The sequence below is a fragment of the Megalobrama amblycephala genome, linkage group LG21, assembly GCF_018812025.1.
Source record: "Megalobrama amblycephala isolate DHTTF-2021 linkage group LG21, ASM1881202v1, whole genome shotgun sequence".
NCBI classification, from domain to species: domain Eukaryota; kingdom Metazoa; phylum Chordata; class Actinopteri; order Cypriniformes; family Xenocyprididae; genus Megalobrama; species Megalobrama amblycephala.
Genome location: NC_063064.1, coordinates 23,258,350 through 23,276,423, shown reverse-complemented (window position 1 = coordinate 23,276,423; position 18,074 = coordinate 23,258,350). Strand labels below are relative to the sequence as shown.

The 18,074-nt window shown below is 36.9% G+C and overlaps 1 protein-coding gene across 1 annotated transcript; it reads left to right on the top strand.

The window, feature by feature from the left end:
• Window positions 1–3,443: 3,443 nt before the first annotated feature.
• LOC125256699 (leucine-rich repeat-containing protein 74A-like) lies at window positions 3,444–17,411 on the top strand. The gene is given in 14 exon segments (XM_048172897.1): window positions 3,444–3,681; window positions 4,035–4,189; window positions 4,191–4,217; window positions 4,297–4,404; window positions 4,500–4,593; window positions 5,540–5,589; window positions 7,189–7,270; window positions 7,353–7,438; window positions 13,938–14,132; window positions 14,765–14,860; window positions 15,345–15,488; window positions 15,588–15,692; window positions 16,230–16,315; window positions 16,726–17,411. Coding segments are annotated over 14 exon segments (1,899 nt in total). The 5' UTR covers window positions 3,444–3,575; the 3' UTR covers window positions 17,291–17,411.
• The last annotated feature ends 663 nt before the right edge of the window (window positions 17,412–18,074 follow it).

Sequence of the window (18,074 nt, the reverse complement as noted above, 5' to 3'; positions counted from 1 at the left end):
CCGAGCATAATTACTCCACAATGGATCGAGTCCAGACCGAACTTCCCGTCCAAAAAATGTTGTGGGCGGGGTTCGGGCTGGCACCCAGGCTAGATTTTGGCATACAGCTCATGAAAACCCAAAATCTCAAAAAATTAGCATATCATGAAAAGGTTCTCTAAACGAGCTATTAACCTAATCATCTGAATCAACTAATTAACTCTAAACACCTGCAAAAGATTCCTGAGGCTTTTAAAAACTCCCAGCCTGGTTCATTACTCAAAACCGCAATCATGGGTAAGACTGCCGACCTGACTGCTGTCCAGAAGGCCATCATTGACACCCTCAAGCGAGAGGGTAAGACACAGAAAGAAATTTCTGAACGAATAGGCTGTTCCCAGAGTGCTGTATCAAGGCACCTCAGTGGGAAGTCTGTGGGAAGGAAAAAGTGTGCCAAAAAACGCTGCACAACGAGAAGAGGTGACCGGACCCTGAGGAAGATTGTGGAGAAGGACCGATTCCAGACCTTGGGGGACCTGCGGAAGCAGTGGACTGAATCTGGAGTAGAAACATCCAGAGCCACCGTGCACAGGCGTGTGCAGGAAATGGGCTACAGGTGCCGCATTCCCCGGGTCAAGCCACTTTTGAACCAGAAACAGCGGCAGAAGCGCCTGACCTGGGCTACAGAGAAGCAGCACTGGACTGTTGCTCAGTTTTGCATGTCATTCGGAAATCAAGGTGCCAGAGTCTGGAGGAAGACTGGGGAGAAGGAAATGCCAAAATGCCTGAAGTCCAGTGTCAAGTACCCACAGTCAGTGATGGTCTGGGGTGCCATGTCAGCTGCTGGTGTTGGTCCACTGTGTTTTATCAAGGGCAGGGTCAATGCAGCTACCTATCAGGAGATTTTGGAGCACTTCATGCTTCCATCTGCTGAAAAGCTTTATGGAGATGAAGATTTCGTTTTTCAGCACGACCTGGCACCTGCTCACAGTGCCAAAACCACTGGTAAATGGTTTACTGACCATGGTATTACTGTGCTCAATTGGCCTGCCAACTCTCCTGACCTGAACCCCATAGAGAATCTGTGGGATATTGTGAAGAGAAAGTTGAGAGACGCAAGACCCAACACTCTGGATGAGCTTAAGGCCGCTATCGAAGCATCCTGGGCCTCCATAACACCTCAGCAGTGCCACAGGCTGATTGCCTCCATGCCACGCCGCATTGAAGCAGTCATTTCTGCAAAAGGATTCCCGACCAAGTATTGAGTGCATAACTGAACATAATTATTTGAAGGTTGACTTTTTTTGTATTAAAAACACTTTTCTTTTATTGGTCGGATGAAATATGCTAATTTTTTGAGCTGTATGCCAAAATCATCAGTATTAAAACAATAAAAGACCTGAAATATTTCAGTTGGTGTGCAATGAATCTAAAATATATGAAAGTTTAATTTTTCTCATTACATTATGGAAAATAATGAACTTTTATCACAATATGCTAATTTTTTGAGAAGGACCTGTGTATATATATATATCACACACACACACACACACACACACACACACACACACACACACACACACACACACACACACACACACACACATAAATATTAATATATGCATTTGGCAGATGCTTTTATTAAAAGCAACATGCATTCAAGCTATATATTTTATTAGTTCCTGCAAATGCATAAATTAAAAAAAAGAAAAAAAGCATAAATGTTTGTTTCATAAATTTTTTATTCAGTGATGAGTTTAGGATGCACAGAATTATAATGCATAAATGTGTTTATTTATTATTATTATTAATAAAAAAAATAAACATTTGCTAATGTAGTTGTTATAGCCACACTGCTGTTATAGCACAAAATTGAAAAGATGGCTTCATACTGATAACAAAAAAAAGTTGAATAAAAAAAAGTCCTCAAAATTGTTCAGATCATGGAATAAGTCATAAAAATGTTCTTGCTCAGATCAAAACATTTATGCATTTATACATTTATGCATGTGTGTGTGTGTGTGTGTATATATATATATATATATATATATATATATATATATATATATATATATATATATATATATACAGTACAGTCCAAAAGTTTGGAACCACTAAGATTTTTAATGTTTTTAAAATAAGTTTCGTCTGCTCACCAAGGCTACATTTATTTAATTAAAAATACAGTAAAAAACAGTAATATTGTGAAAAATTATTACAATTTAAAATAACTGTGTACTATTTAAATATATCTGACAAAGTAATTTATTCCTGTGATCAAAGCTGAATTTTCAGCATCGTTACTCCAGTCTTCAGTGTCACATGATCCTTCAGAAATCATTCTAATATGATGATCTGCTGCTCAAGAAACATTTATTATTATTTTCAATGTTGAAAACAGTTGTGTACTTTTTTTTTCAGGATTCCTTGATGAATAGAAAGTTCAAAAGAACAGCATTTATCTGAAATACAAAGCTTCTGTAGCATTATACACTACCGTTCAAAAGTTTGGGGTCAGTAAGAATTTTTTTTTTTTTTTTTTTTTTTTAAGAAATTAAAGAAATGAATACTTTTATTCAGCAAGGATGCATTAAATCAATCAAAAGTGGCAGTAAAGACATTTATAATGTTACAAAAGATTAGATTTCAGATAAACACTTGTTCTTTTGAACTTTCTATTCATCAAATAATCCTGAAAAAAAATATTGTACACAAATATTTTGTACAATTGTACACATTAAATGTTTCTTGAGCAGCAGATCAGCATATTAGAATGATTTCTGAAGGATCATGTGACACTGAAGACTGGAGTAATGATGCTGAAAATTCAGCTTTGCCATCACAGGAATAAATTACTTTGTGAAATATATTCAAATAGAAAACAGTTATTTTAAATTGTAATAATATTTCACAATATTACTGTTTTTTTACTGTATTTTTAATTAAATAAATGTAGCCTTGGTGAGCAGACGAAACTTCTTTTAAAAACATTAAAAATCTTAGTGGTTCCAAACTTTTGGACTGTACTGTATATATATATATATGCATTTGGCAGATGCTTTTATTAAAAGCAACATGCATTCAAGCTATATATTTTATTAGCTCCTGCAAATGCATGAATTTAAAAAAAAGCATAAATGTTTTGATCTGAGCATGAACATGTGTGAGATTTATTCCATTTGAACAATTCTGAGGATTTTTTTTGTCATTTGATAAGACTTGCCTTTTCGATTTTGTGCTATAACTAAATTAGAAAATTGTTTCTGTTTGTTTTGTTCATGCATTACCATGGCAATGCCTTTTAAGAAAAAGAGATGTGATTTCAGACAGCACACCAAATAGTTCCACTAGTTTTTAAGTGTTTAAATTCACTGTGTGATTGTTAATGTGGTTTCATCTGTGTAGGAATGTGAGTCTCTCCCTGACTGTGTCTGACATGCATTTTTAATGTGTTTCTCTTCAGTCACACGGCGGATTCCAGCAGTAGAGCAGGTGTCACATGTACACCTGTTGCTAAGACACGTAAACCAGCTTCATACATACCAGACAACACTAAACACATCAGCTATCAAACCGTGTGTAGAAGATGAAGGGTGATGACTTCAGTGTCCACAGTCTCTCTCTTGGACTCCCTCAGCTTGACCGAGCATGAACATCCACACGAGGTGGTCCTGGAGGATGAAGCCGACACAGAGGCTCGGGGTAAGACTGGAGACGCTGCAGATCTGAATGAACACGTCCTGCTACAGCTGTGAAGGGTTCAGGCTTGTGTGACATTCAGAACTGAGTTGAAATGCGGTACTAAACAGGATGCAGATTTGTAATTTAAGTAATTAAAATGCAATAAATTTCATTTGATTTTCAATTTGATAGGAAGTAAATTCAGTTTCATTTACTTTATTGGCATGATTGTGTTTACATACAATTTAGACATTTATCAAGGAAAAAAATGCTTTATAATAAGTCCTCGAAAGTTCCTAAACAGTGAATCTGGTGTTCATGAAAGAGTGATGATGATGACCATGATGATGATGAGAAAGCGTGTTTTTGTACAGTACCAGAGCTGAAGCACATCAGGCAGGATTTGTCCACTGAAGAATTATACCTGCAGGCCTGTAAACTGGTTGGTGTCGTTCCTGTCAGATATTTCCTCAGAAACCTGGGCTGCGCCACCATTAACCTCAACCACCATGGACTCGGGCCTTTGGGTGGGAAAAGCTCTGGCGATCGCCCTCGTGGTAAGACGGACCGTTCCTGATGTTGGTCCAAAGCTGATGCGCTGGTGCTGATGCTGATGCTCACTCTCTGTGTACGCAGACAGACATGCACACCACGACACTGGAGCTGGCAGACAACTTCCTGTTAGCCGAAGGGGCCAGATATCTCATGGAGATGCTGAGGGCCAATTTCACCATTCAGAACCTTGTAAGTCTGTCTTGTCATTCTCACTTACCTGTTGTGATTAATTTGTCCACTAGAGGGAAGCAAAATGTTAACATGTGACATCTGGCGTCTTGCAGGATCTCTCTGACAATCACCTTCAGTCCGCTGGAGCAGAGTGTGTTGCTAAAATGCTCTTGGAAAACATTTCCATTAAATCATTAAAACTTGCAGGTATTTCATGTATATGTGCATGCTATGGAAGCACATTTCCACCCAATAATGATATAATAAATAATAAAAAAAAACATGCTTTGGTAAATCTTATGACATAAAATTTTCATAAGAATTTTATGAAATTATGGGCTAAAAGTCAAAATTATGAGGTACTAAGTCATAATAATATTATTATTATTATATCAATTATAAGATAAAAAGTCAAAATTCTGACATAAAAAGTCATAATAGATAAAAATTCAAAATTGGCATGTCATTATGAGATAAAAAGTGAAACTGACATGCTAATTCATAATTATGAGAGAAAAAAGTCAATTATGACATACCAAATAGTCAAAATGCCGACATGAGTCATAATTATGAGATAAAAAGTGAAACTGACAGACTAATTCATAATTGTGAGATAGAAAGTCCAAATTATGGCAATGTAATTATTAATGTAATAATTATGAGGTAATTTTGACTGACATACTAGCTCATAATTATGACATGCTAAGTCAGACCAAGTCATTTTGTTATGATTATGAGGTAGTATGTCATCTCATAATTTGTGCAATAATTTGGACTTTCTATCTCACAATTATAAATTAGTCTGTCAGTTTAACTTTTTATCTCATAATTATGAACTTATGTCATTATTTTTGCCAATTTTGATATATACATATATATATATATATATATATATATATATATATATATATATATATATATATATATATATATATATATATATATATATGACTTTTCTTGTCAGAATTTTGACTTTATCTTATAATTATGACATACTAAGTCATCATTTCAACTTTTTATCTCATAATTATGATTTACCAAAGCATGATTTGTTTATGTGGCAGAAACAAGCTTTCATAGCACGTACCAAGTACCACATGCTCACACAGTGAACATGATTCACATTGACAGACCATAATGTTTATGTTCACAGGGAATAAATTTGCTGAAGATGATGCAAAATGGTTTGCAGATGCCTTTTCAGTAAGTATAAAAATCAATGGCACCAAACAGAACAGAAAACACATCCAGTTACCATAGTCACCCATTCATCTCTACTGGTAAAATGAAAAGGAAAAAAAAAAATGCTAATAACCACTAGACGTTGCTAAACCTCAATAAGAAATGCAATTAAAAAGTTTGTGCATTTGTGTTTTCTTTGCACTTCTAACAAAGCTAATCTAATGAAAGTTATTTTGGCAACGCTGTACGGTAAGTTTTCATTTAATATTAGTTAACTACACTAGAAAACATAAACCAACAATGAACATCACTTGTAGTGTATTTATTAGTCTTAATTTACTAGCCTAACACATTTTTAAAATCAAAGGTTTTATATACAACGTTCAGTCATGGAAACTCAAACCAAGCACTGATTGATTCCTCTAAGACTTCCAACTCCATTTAACCACATACTGTATATTTGTACCCAAGCCTGTGATCACCCTGCTGCGTGATTATGAACATTTCTGTTTACCCCTCCTCCTCCCCAGCACCACCTGTACAGATCTAATATTAACATTAGTTAATGCACTGTGAACTAACAAAAACAAAATGTTTAAATTGAACTAACTTGAACTATTAACTAACTTGCACATAGATTAATAAATGCTGTAAAAACATATATTGCTATTTAAAATATAAATATATATTTCAAATATATATTGTTAGATCGTGCATTAACTAATGAGACCTTATTGTAAAGTGTTTCTGTTATTTCTCTTCATTTTGTCCATAGAAGTTAATAGGTAACTGTGGTATCCAGGATTTGTTTGTTTCTCATGATAAACTACAGTATGGTGTATATGTTGAGTTGAAGGTTGGACTACCCAAAACAACAAAAATATATTTTAGGAACATTTTTCTAATGTTCCCATTAACTTGTGAAAACCATCAGGTACCCAGCTATCAGGGACCATTCTTAGAACGTTCTGGCAAGGTTCTCTCAAGGTTATGAACAAACATTCTTCCAGTAACGTTAATAGAACGTTCATTCAAAGTTATCTGGTAATGTTCTCATAGACATGTTATTTATGCATTGTTCATGGAATGTTTATTGTTTCTGAAATGTTCAGAGAACATTCAAAAGTAACAATCCCACAATGTTTGCAAAATTATAAAATGGAATGTTCCTTTAACATTCATATAGCCAAGAAAAATAACATTTTAACTTTTTTTTTTTTTTAATTTATTTATTTAAACTGGACATTTTTTACATTTAGGGAACATTCAGAAGTAATATTTTCATGAGTATTGTAGAATACTACTTTATAGAAAATGTTATGATAGAAAATGTATTTTTAAAGCACACATTACCAAAGCTAAAATGGTCAAATAAAACATTTTCCCTTTCTTAATATGTTTTAATTTAGCGTTGGCATAGTGCAAACTGGTTTAAAAGACTCTCTTGAAGATCTAGAACAAAGTATCATGATAACACGCTATGTTTTTAGTGCATGAATTACACACTGCACCTTTAAGAAGTAATGTGAAAATACAGAAGTTATATTGCAAGAAATTATGTATAAATAAACTGAACTTTTGTTTTTGAGCAATAAAAACATCTCATCTGTATCTTTTCAGAGCAACTACAGAGTCAAGGAGCTGGATTTGAGCCACAATCAGTTCTGTGGAAGAGGCGGTGAACATCTGGGTCAGATGATAGGTAAGAAAGACATGTGTGATGTGAGAGAATTAAACGTCACAACACAATAGAAAGCTCAATAATTAAATGTCTGTTCATGCAGCAAATAATGACGGCATAGAGGTTCTTGATCTGAGCTGGAATCATCTGCGAATGAAAGGAGCTGTAGCTTTCTGCGCTGGACTAAAGGTACCGCCACACAAACATACAGTATTTAGGGTACCTAAGAATGGAGTTTGGGTCGCACCCACAATCCACTGAATTGATGCATTCTCCTGTCACAAATTAACACATTTCTGTACAATAAAAAACAGTCTGCAAATATGGAACCTTGAGTCTCAGACCTTATCAATGATATGTGTTTTGTCAAGATTAGAGTAATGATATTGTCTTTTCTTTAGACATTCTGTTCTATTTCCTTTAGTTCCTATTTCTCAGCTCTGTTTAGTTTTGGTCTCCTTAGGTTTCTGATTATGTCCTCATTTGTTTCTATGGTTACCCATTATGTTCACCTGTTTAGTTTAGTTTCCTTTAGCTACATCTAAACTAATCTGTATACATTTGAAAACGCATCTCTTTCTCCATGTTTTGGACTTCCATGCACAGATGGCATTTTTGTCCTGTGATTTTTGAAAATGTTCTTGTCATGGACATAATGTTGGGTTCGAGTCCACCTTCTTTGAGTTTGAGTTGAGTCAGAGACTTTAACCAGTCGAGTCCTAGTCAAGTCAGTCCAAAAAGGGCCAAGTCCGAAATCCAACTAAATAATAGTCATTAAGTCAATATCTTAGGCTTTTTTTAACCATTGTTTTTTGATTTCACATCATCTCATTAATAGTATACTGCTGAGCAAACTATAAGTCACCATATAAATGGAAGTTATGGACGACTTGACTTCTGTATTTTGACACATTTCTGAGTGAAACAGCCTTTCTAATGTGAAAAACTATAGAGTGAGGACTTGACTGTAACCATCCATATAAATTCAACCAGTAACCAGGTTACTTTGGTGAATGGGAACAGCATATATCGCATAGATTACTATGAAGACCTTGATTAGCTTGTCCTGCAGAGTTTAGCTCCAGCCCTTTGATCAAAGGTCCTGGAGCTAATCAAGCTCTGCAGGATTACTAGATTACTGAAGATCCTTGATTAGCTTGTCCAGAGTTGATTAGACCCCTGGCAGTATAGGGATCTGAAAAGACGGATCTGTTTTCTCGATGTTGACAGCAGGTAGGCTATATTAGGCTGCTGTCACTTGACCTGATGGACAGATCCAATAAATTGACACCAATTTATTTTTTCCCCCCACAACTGTTTACTTTCATCTAAGACATAACTGACTGTGTTTACATGAATACGTATCAAGACAGATATTTTTTAAAATATTTTTGTGTGTATTTCACCGTGTGGAAACATACTAGGATGCAAAAGGCGCACATGCTTCGGGTGTATGCGCCATCTCAGGACAGTGTGCGAAGTACCAAATTCTGTTCTCTTTCACATCTTTCTTGCGCTTGAACAATTTCAAATTGCTTGAACGTTTAAATAGGCTAGACTTAAAAACACATGACAGATTTTCATGACAATGCAGTTCTGACACAATCGGGCCAATGACTGTCCTGAGTGAATTTCAATAACAGTGCTGGACTCTGTTGCACTTGCAAACATTTGAGTCAAAAAAGGCTCGAGTCCGAATCAAGTCACAGTAAAAATGCATCAGAGTCTGTGACAAGTGCAAGTCCTTTTAAAAATTGGACTTGAGTCCGAAGGCATTCTCAATACCAAGTTTGCAAAGTTCAGACTTGTGTCTTTTGTAGTTAGGACTTGGCAAGTTCGACTCAGGAGAACGAACTCCCGTCAACAAGAAAGCCCGGTGATTCTGCAAATGGTACAGCAGCGTATTTGATAACATCACTCAGCTCGCTCTGGCTTCTCCGGTTATCTCTGTATATATTTTAGGCAACAGTAAAACGAAATGTGTTATAAAACACCACTCTGCCTCTTTTCATTTTATTTAAAAAAACAAACAAACATATTAATAGCCTCACAAATGTGGTTCAGGCAACACGTTCATTGATTATCTTCAATGTCTGCATAGTATCTACAAACCCGATTCCAAAAAAGTTGGGACACTGTACAAATTGTGAATAAAAAAGGAAAGCAATAATTTACAATCTCATAAACTTATATTTTATTCACAATAGAATATAGATAACATATCAAATGTTGAAAGTGAGACATTTTGAAATGTCATGCCAAATATTGGCTCATTTTGGATTTCATGAGAGCTACACATTCCAAAAAAGTTGGGACAGGTAGCAATAAGAGGGCGGAAAAGTTAAATGTACATATAAGGAAGAGCTGGAGGACCAATTTGCAACTTATTAGGTCAATTGGCAACATGATTGGGTATAAAAAGAGCCTCTCAGAGTGGCAGTGTCTCTCAGAAGTCAAGATGGGCAGAGGATCACCAATTCCCCCAATGCTGCGGCGAAAAATAGTGGAGCAATATCAGAAATATCAGTTTCTCAGAGAAAAATTGCAAAGAGTTTGAAGTTATCATCATCTAATATCATCCAAAGATTCAGAGAATCTGGAACAATCTCTGTGCGTAAGGGTCAAGGCCGGAAAACCATACTGGATGCCCGTGATCTTCGGGCCCTTAGACGGCACTGCATCGCATACAGGAATGCTACTGTAATGGAAATCACAACATGGGCTCAGGAAAACAAACTTCCAGAAAACATTGTTGTGAACACAATCCACCGTGCCATTCGCCGTTGCCAAAACTCTATAGGTCAAAAAAGAAGCCATGTCTAAACATGATCCAGAAGCGCAGGCGTTTTCTCTGGGCCAAGGCTCATTTAAAATGAACTGTGGCAAAGTGGAAAACTGTTCTGTGGTCAGACGAATCAAAATTTGAAGTTCTTTTTGGAAAACTGGGACGCCATGTCATCCGGACTAAAGAGGACAAGGACAACCCAAGTTGTTATCAGCACTCAGTTCAGAAGCCTGCATCTCTGATGGTATGGGGTTGCATGAGTGCGTGTGGCATGGGCAGCTTACACATCTGGAAAGGCACCATCAATGCTGAAAGGTATATCCAAGTTCTAGAACAACATATGCTCCTATCCAGACGTCGTCTCTTTCAGGGAAGACCTTGCATTTTCCAACATGACAATGCCAGAGCACATACTGCATCAATTACAACATCATGGCTGCGTAGAAGAAGGATCCGGGTACTGAAATGGCCAGCCTGCAGTCCAGATCTTTCACCCATAGAAAACATTTGGCGCATCATAAAGAGGAAGATGCGACAAAGAAGACCTAAGACAGTTGAGCAACTAGAAGCCTGTATTAGACAAGAATGGGACAACATTCCTATTCCTAAACTTGAGCAACTTGTCTCCTCAGTCCCCAGACGTTTGCAGACTGTTATAAAAAGAAGAGGGGATGCCACACAGTGGTAAACATGGCCTTGTCCCAAATGTTTTGAGATGTGTTGATGCCATGAATTTAAAATCAACTTATTTTTCCCTTAAAATGATAAATTTAAACATTTGATATGTCATCTATGTTGTATTCTTAATAAAATATAGAAATTTGAAACTTCCACATCATTGCATTCTGTTTTTATTCACAATTTGTACAGTGTCCCAACTTTTTTGGAATCAGGTTTGTATAACAAAATGAAATATTAAACAACCCTGCCTCTTTTCGTTTACATATCAAAAATATTAAACATATTATGTGCATAGTCTGATTATCTTTACTCTAATAAAATGAAATATAACATAAAACACAACCCTGTCTCTTTTTGTTAAATGGCAGTTTTAATGATCAATAATAGCCATTATAAAAGGTATAAGAATATACAATAAGAAATAAAGCAAACAATTCAGTCAAGCGTTCAAAATCAGCGCTTTAGGATACAACGGTAAAGTTAAATAGCCTAAATATAAAGTTATGAAATGTCACTTTGCCCTCAGCCAAAATGATTTGCCACGGAACAAATTATAGATTCATGAGACCAAAGATCACCAGTTAGATATACAAAAGATGAATTATGTTATGTTTAACCACTACAGAGACATCAGAGCCAGCAGCAAACCGAGGTAAGGCTGGTACAAGAGCGCTGAGCGTCTGGTGAACGCCTGGATCTCACAACTCCCACAACGTCAGATCAAATTTTCAGAAAGGTGCTATCTTAATCAATGAACCACAAATTTGAGCTTTAAACCAGTACATTCTCGCCTGAAAAACTCTTAAAACTACATATAATGACATAATAACAGTGATATGTTTAAATTACGTGGGTTTTCTCCTTTACTATTGACGCTTGCTGGTTACTGCGAGATGCATTCTGGGATACCTGGCTGTCTCAAGTCCGCACAAGTCGCCTCTCGATGCATCCTCGATAAAAGGGGCGGTTCAAGAACACATCCGGGGATTTGAACTGTACTTGGCTAGATGTGAACTTTGAATTGGAACAGTATTTGGGCAGCGACTGATGACGTTTCACAAGAACAAAAGTACAGACAAGAACGCATATTGAGAAACGGCTCGAATCTGAGCTCGAACACCCCAACTCTACATGGACACACCTGGCTCTCCCTGCCTTCACTCTCCCCGGAAAACTGATCACCTGCAAGTCATCACCACTCTCATTAGCACGGCTACATTAAAGGTCCCGTTCTTCGTGATCCCATGTTTCAAACTTTAGTTAGTGTGTAATGTTGTTGTTAGAGTATAAATAAAATCTGTAAAATTTTAAAGCTCAAAGTTCAATGCCAAGCGAGATATTTTATTTAACAGAAGTCGCCTACATCGAACAGCCAGTTTGGACTACATCCCTCAACTTCCTTCTTTAATGACGTCACTAAAACAGTTTTTTGACTAACCTCCGCCCACAGGAATACACAAGAGTTGCGTTTGTAGAGTGTGTTTGTCGCCATGTCGTCGAAACGCTGTTATTTTCATCCCGCAGTCCAATCACCGGGTCTGATTCCGGCTCAAATTGATAGGGTAAAATTAAAGACATGTTTACAATAACACTGAGCGCGTGCATCTCCACGTTATGGTAAGAGGCGTGACCTTTCCGGGCAAGGAGCGCTAAGCTGCTGTCAAATCACAACACAGGAACCGCTGGCACAATCAGAACTCGTTACGTATTTCTGAAGGAGGGACTTCATAGAACAAGGAAGTCATCAGCCCGTTTTTATGACAGTGGAAACAGCGGTATACAGAGAAGTAAATTATATGAAAAATACTGTGTTTTTTTACACGCGAAACATGAACACATGTTATATTGCACACTATAAACACAATCAAAGCTTCAAAAAAACACGAAAAATGGGACCTTTAACTCCTTTCACTCCTCACTCTGTGTCTGGTTACCAATCTGATAGTTAATACTCCCTTCGTAGATCTACCGGTGGATTACTTGTCTGATTCCCAACGTCTCATTTGTTCTCCAGTCTCTAGTGTAATCCATTTTTTTTTTCCCAGTCTCCTACGATCTCCTTCATCTGCTCTAAGACTCTGATTGGTCTCAATTTCCCTCATACTCACCTGGAACACTCCATTTACGCTCATCAAGAACTCTGTTTCTGTCATTCCTTCCATTAGACTGTTGTTTACCTGCCATCTTTGCCTGCTTGCCATAACTATTCAGTTTAAAACTCAAAAACGTACCATATTGCTGCCATTTCGTGATGACAGCTTGCCTGCATACTCACCTGTTGTCTGTTCCCTCAGTGCTGTGCTGTTCCATCAGTTTCTACATTGTTCAATAAACTGTATTGGGTTCAATTACATTTTCCTGCCTGAGTCTCTGTAACAGCTCTCCTGAGTGTATACATTTGAAAACTGTTTTTGTAATTTAGTGTTGACTGTGAAAAAGAAGGTATTTGAAAACAATGACACATGTTTAACCACGTTACGCACATTGTATCGATAGATATAAATGTTTATACCAGTATGTGCCTGCTATGTGTTATTCACTTTGACAGTGCTGGTAAAGAAAATAAATGTTTACTTTGTACAATCTTCATATTACATTCCTGCAGCATAGCATGAGGACAGTTGTGTTTTAGACCATACAATGAGTGGCGATTTATTGTGACCTGAACGCAGCAGTAAGAAGTGAGATATTTAGCCATAAAAGTGATCATGCCAGAACAATAGTTTAATCAGATGGGAACAATGTATTGTAGATATCTGAACAAATAGGCATAATTACTTGTGAATGATGTAACTATAATTATGTTTTATTGCAAAACTTGTGTCAGACTAATCAAACTCGTCTGTTTGTAAATTTCTCTTCCTGTCATTAAAAAAATTCACACTCTGATTTAAAGCAAGCCATTTCAAATTCAATTCAGTTGTTACTGGCATGATTGTTTTTACACACAGTATTGCCACAGCATTAAACACACAACAAGCAATGACAGGAAATATACAACATAAAGTTTAACAATGACATTACAGAACAGCAGCATGTCATTTAATGTGTATACAGATTTAATGATTCATATTTTAAATTCCTTTAAGGTCAAAACTTTTTTTTTTTTTTTTTTTTCAGTATGAAATTTAGATTTTTTTTCCCCCCTTGATTTTCCACAGGATTACATGTATTTCAGTGTCACATTGTGCAAATCATGAAAATAGATTTCCCTCTCCTCAGGTCAACACGACTTTGAAACACTTAGATCTGTCATGGAACGGCTTTGGAAACGAGGGCGCTTTAGCTCTGGGTGAAGCACTCAAGTTCAACAACACGCTGGTGCACCTGGACCTCAACAACAACCGCATCACTGATGAAGGAGCGAGCCTGCTGTGTAAGGGGCTGGAGGCTAACGATACTCTCAGAGTGCTGCAGGTGGGTGGGATGGACCTTAAGACTTTATTATACTCAAATGATATCAAATTCACCATTTTAAACAATGCACAACTACAATGCAATGTGTTCTTATGCAACAATTCATTCAATGAGCAATTGAATCACCACCTCTAAGCTGTTGTGTTATGGGTATTAACACTTTCTTACTGTATTTTTGTCTGGTTTTCCAGTACAAATATATAACATTCTTAGATCAATTACTTGAGAAGCAAGATGGCATATTAGGTCTTATTTTTTGGAAAATGTGTCAAATTGAAGCGTTTTTGCTTTAAAACGAGAACAAATGTCTGCCAATAGGATCAGAAAAATAAACTTTCCCCATTGAATGTTTTTTTCTCATGACCCTGCTGATAGATATTTGTCTTTGTTTTAAGTAGAAACTCACTTAATTTTCAGAAAATAACACTATATCATAAGGTCACTATATCACTTCTCCAGTAAATGTATCTTGATTTAAGAATGTTTAAATATTTTTACTGGAAAACTAGACAAAAATACAGAGGAAAAAAATACATATCTTGCAGTGTACTTACAATTGTGCTAAAGCCTACTTGAATGAACACATATTTTGAAGTATCATCTGTGATATACTGATAATTGTTTCCTTACAGCTGGCGTATAACTCACTGACAGTAGAGGGGGCTCTTACTTTGATCAATGTAGTGAAGAACACGCCTAAAACTGCCATTGAGGAGATCAACATATGTGTGAGTGCTGTGCAGCAGTGCTTTTCAACTGCTTTTGCTTGCAAAGTCTGCTTATCCTACAAAATGTATTGAAATATATTATCACGACCATAACCTGCATAGACCAATAAGTATGCAAAATAATGTCTTTAAAAAAACAACAACAACAACAACAAAAAAACGTTTTTATTGTTCCAATAAGGCATCCAGTATGGAGGCCAAAAAAGGAATCGACAGTATGGTACATTTAAATAAAGTAAAAGGTGAAGGCATCAAGAAAAATACATAAACTAAAAGATCAGTCGATAGATAGATAGATAGATAGATAGATAGATGGATCCCAGCTAAGAAGAACATACACATCACACACAGGAAGTGTTTTGTCCTTTTACTGCATTTAGTCTTGACCCACCAGTTGAGAACCACTGGCCAATTGAATATAACAGTAAAATGTAGAATTGGATTAAAATGTGTTTTCTTTGCACAATGATGCTTGTGTTTGTAGAACGTTCTGGTGAATGAGAACTTCGTGCAGCTCTTAGAGTTGATCTGTCAGGAACATCCCAGTCTGGAGGTGCAGTATGGAGGAGTTGGAGGCTTTATTGCCAAAAAGCCTCGGAAACGCATTGACCCCATGAAAGTTATTCAGGTAGATAGTCTACACTCATGGGAATTAAGACCGCTTAAGTAAATTGGCGAAACTTTAGCATTTTTCAGTCTGATGTTTTTCTGAATTGTGTTTTTGCAGGATTACCTTGATCAGCGCAAGCTTCGTCTGTGGGACTTCTTCCGTAACATAGACAAAGATGGGACAATGCGTGTTCCTGTCGTAGACTTCAGAAAAGCCGTTCAGGTATTGACTACATCATTCTATCACACTAAGATTTGTGTTATTTCAGAGTTTTCATCATGAGCCCAGATGACAAAAATATGTTATTACAGCGTTATTTCTGAGTGTTCTCTGAACGTTCAAAACGTCCAATTCTTTTTAAATATTTAAAAAACATTATGTGAACATTAAGGGAACATTCCATTGTATCATTCCTCAAACATTATGTGAACGTTACATTTGAATGTTCTCTGAACATTCTGAAACAAGTAGTAACATTTTATAATTAAAAAAGGGTTAAAAAAAATGTTTTTGTGATAACGTTTTGAGAACATTGTTATAGAAAAGATAATTCTGAACAAACGTTACCGGAAGAACATTTTGTTCGTAACTTTGAGAGAACCTTGCCAGAATGTATGTTCTGTTAGCTGGGACTGCACGATTTATTTTAGTTTAAGAATGAGTAGATGAGTCCAAACATCTGGTAGTGTAAAACTAGAAAGATTATGTAACTCTGAGCATTAAATGACATGCGTTTATTATTTCTGGTCACACCTACAGCAATCCAGCATCCCACTGGAGAGATTCCAGATTGAGGAGTTGATTCAGAGACTGGACAGAGACCGAACAGGCATAGTGGACTACAGGTGGACTCTCCTTTACCGCTCTACCACAAACAATGAGATAATGTAGTCGTTAAATATTAATGCATGATAAAGCACACAGACTCTGTACACCAGGACCGTTCTCACCAATACTGCAACTTTATGATCATAACAGGAACTGGTGAAATCCCAGTGACTCTGTAATTAGTCTGCACTAGAGTCATTACAGTAAACTAAATATAAGTTATAAAACAGAGATATCAAACACAAAGTCAGATCGTAAGTTGAATTGTAAGGGTATGGTAAAAAGATTGAATCTGTGCATTAAGCCTAGATTTAGCATAGGAATATAGGTATGTTACACTCATTTCCATTCTCATTGCACTTTGCAGACCAATAAGACCTTCACAGTGCAGTTATTATTGTTGAACTTTTGCCTTGCTACCCCACAGAGGCCTGGCAGATACTAGGAAACAGATGATGCGAGACCACCGCCGCCAACTGCGTAAAGTGGAGTCACGGCAGAAGAAGGAGAAGCAGAAGAGCGACAGGATCCTCAAAACCTTTGAGAGCGCAGTAGAGGCCGTCACTCCACGGAGCTCCATGATAATATCTCCAGGCGTTGCCAAAGAGGACTCCAGCGGCCCCCAGCACTTCTCTGCCACCCCACTCAGCTCCTGGCACCATATAATCATGTCCAACAGCAGCCGCTACTCTGTCAATAACATGAGCAGCGAGCATGTGCACCTTCCCATGATAGGGAACCCCTCGAGATCACCAGACATGCGCTCATATTCACAGCCAAACCTTTTCGCCAGCCTCCCTAAACCACCGACCAGCAAACCCACTTCTGCTCAAGGATTGCACTCCACGTCCAACCCGAGTGTGGCCAGCAGTAAACTCAGCCCCACTGCTAACCTGACCAGATCCAGGCCGGCGTTAAACACTGAGCCCACCAGTAAAGCAAAGGTTAAAGGGAAGAAAAAGAAGACCAAGAAAAGAAAAGAAAAGGTATAATGTCAAAAGGATATGGTGTCCATGCCTGTCAAGCTCCACAAAGGGAAAATCTTCAGAGAATAACAACATTCAGAAGACTTTAAATATTATAGCACATGAGATATATGGACTTTATATATATATATATATATATATATATATATATATATATATATATATATATATATATATATATATATATATATATATATATATATATATATATATATATATTTGTCCTTTTGGAAGGTTTCCTCTGGGGATTCTGGTTTCCCCTACATTCTAAAGACATCCCAGATAGCAAATTGATTCTGGAACCAATCTGGTTGATTTTTGTCTGTGAGTTTGGCCCACATGGAAATATGGCCCAAGATTCACCCAGAAGCTGCTTGCAAAAAATCAACCAGATCCATGCCGGAAGCAGACCAAAACTCACCCACAATGTCTTTCATGTCTTACAAACTGCCACTCTCTTTACCCAAGAACTCACCCATAACAGTCAGAAAACAGCTATTGCAGCTGCTACATAATAATTTGTATTTTTATTTATTTATTTATTTATTTTTATGGCAGATGTGCCGATTGTAAGCGAGATTTGGCCCAGACTCTGTTGCTTTATAAGATGCAGGTCAAACTCAACACAGAATGTCCTCCTGGTTAGAGATGGGCGATATGGCCTCAGTTGCTCCGCATCTGATTTTCTATAACCAAACCAGTTCCAAATTGTGGAGGTAGCTCCTCGCTTAACAACAAACTCCTCCTCAGCCTCATGTCCACCTTCCGCCATGCTTGTTTTCACACCGCA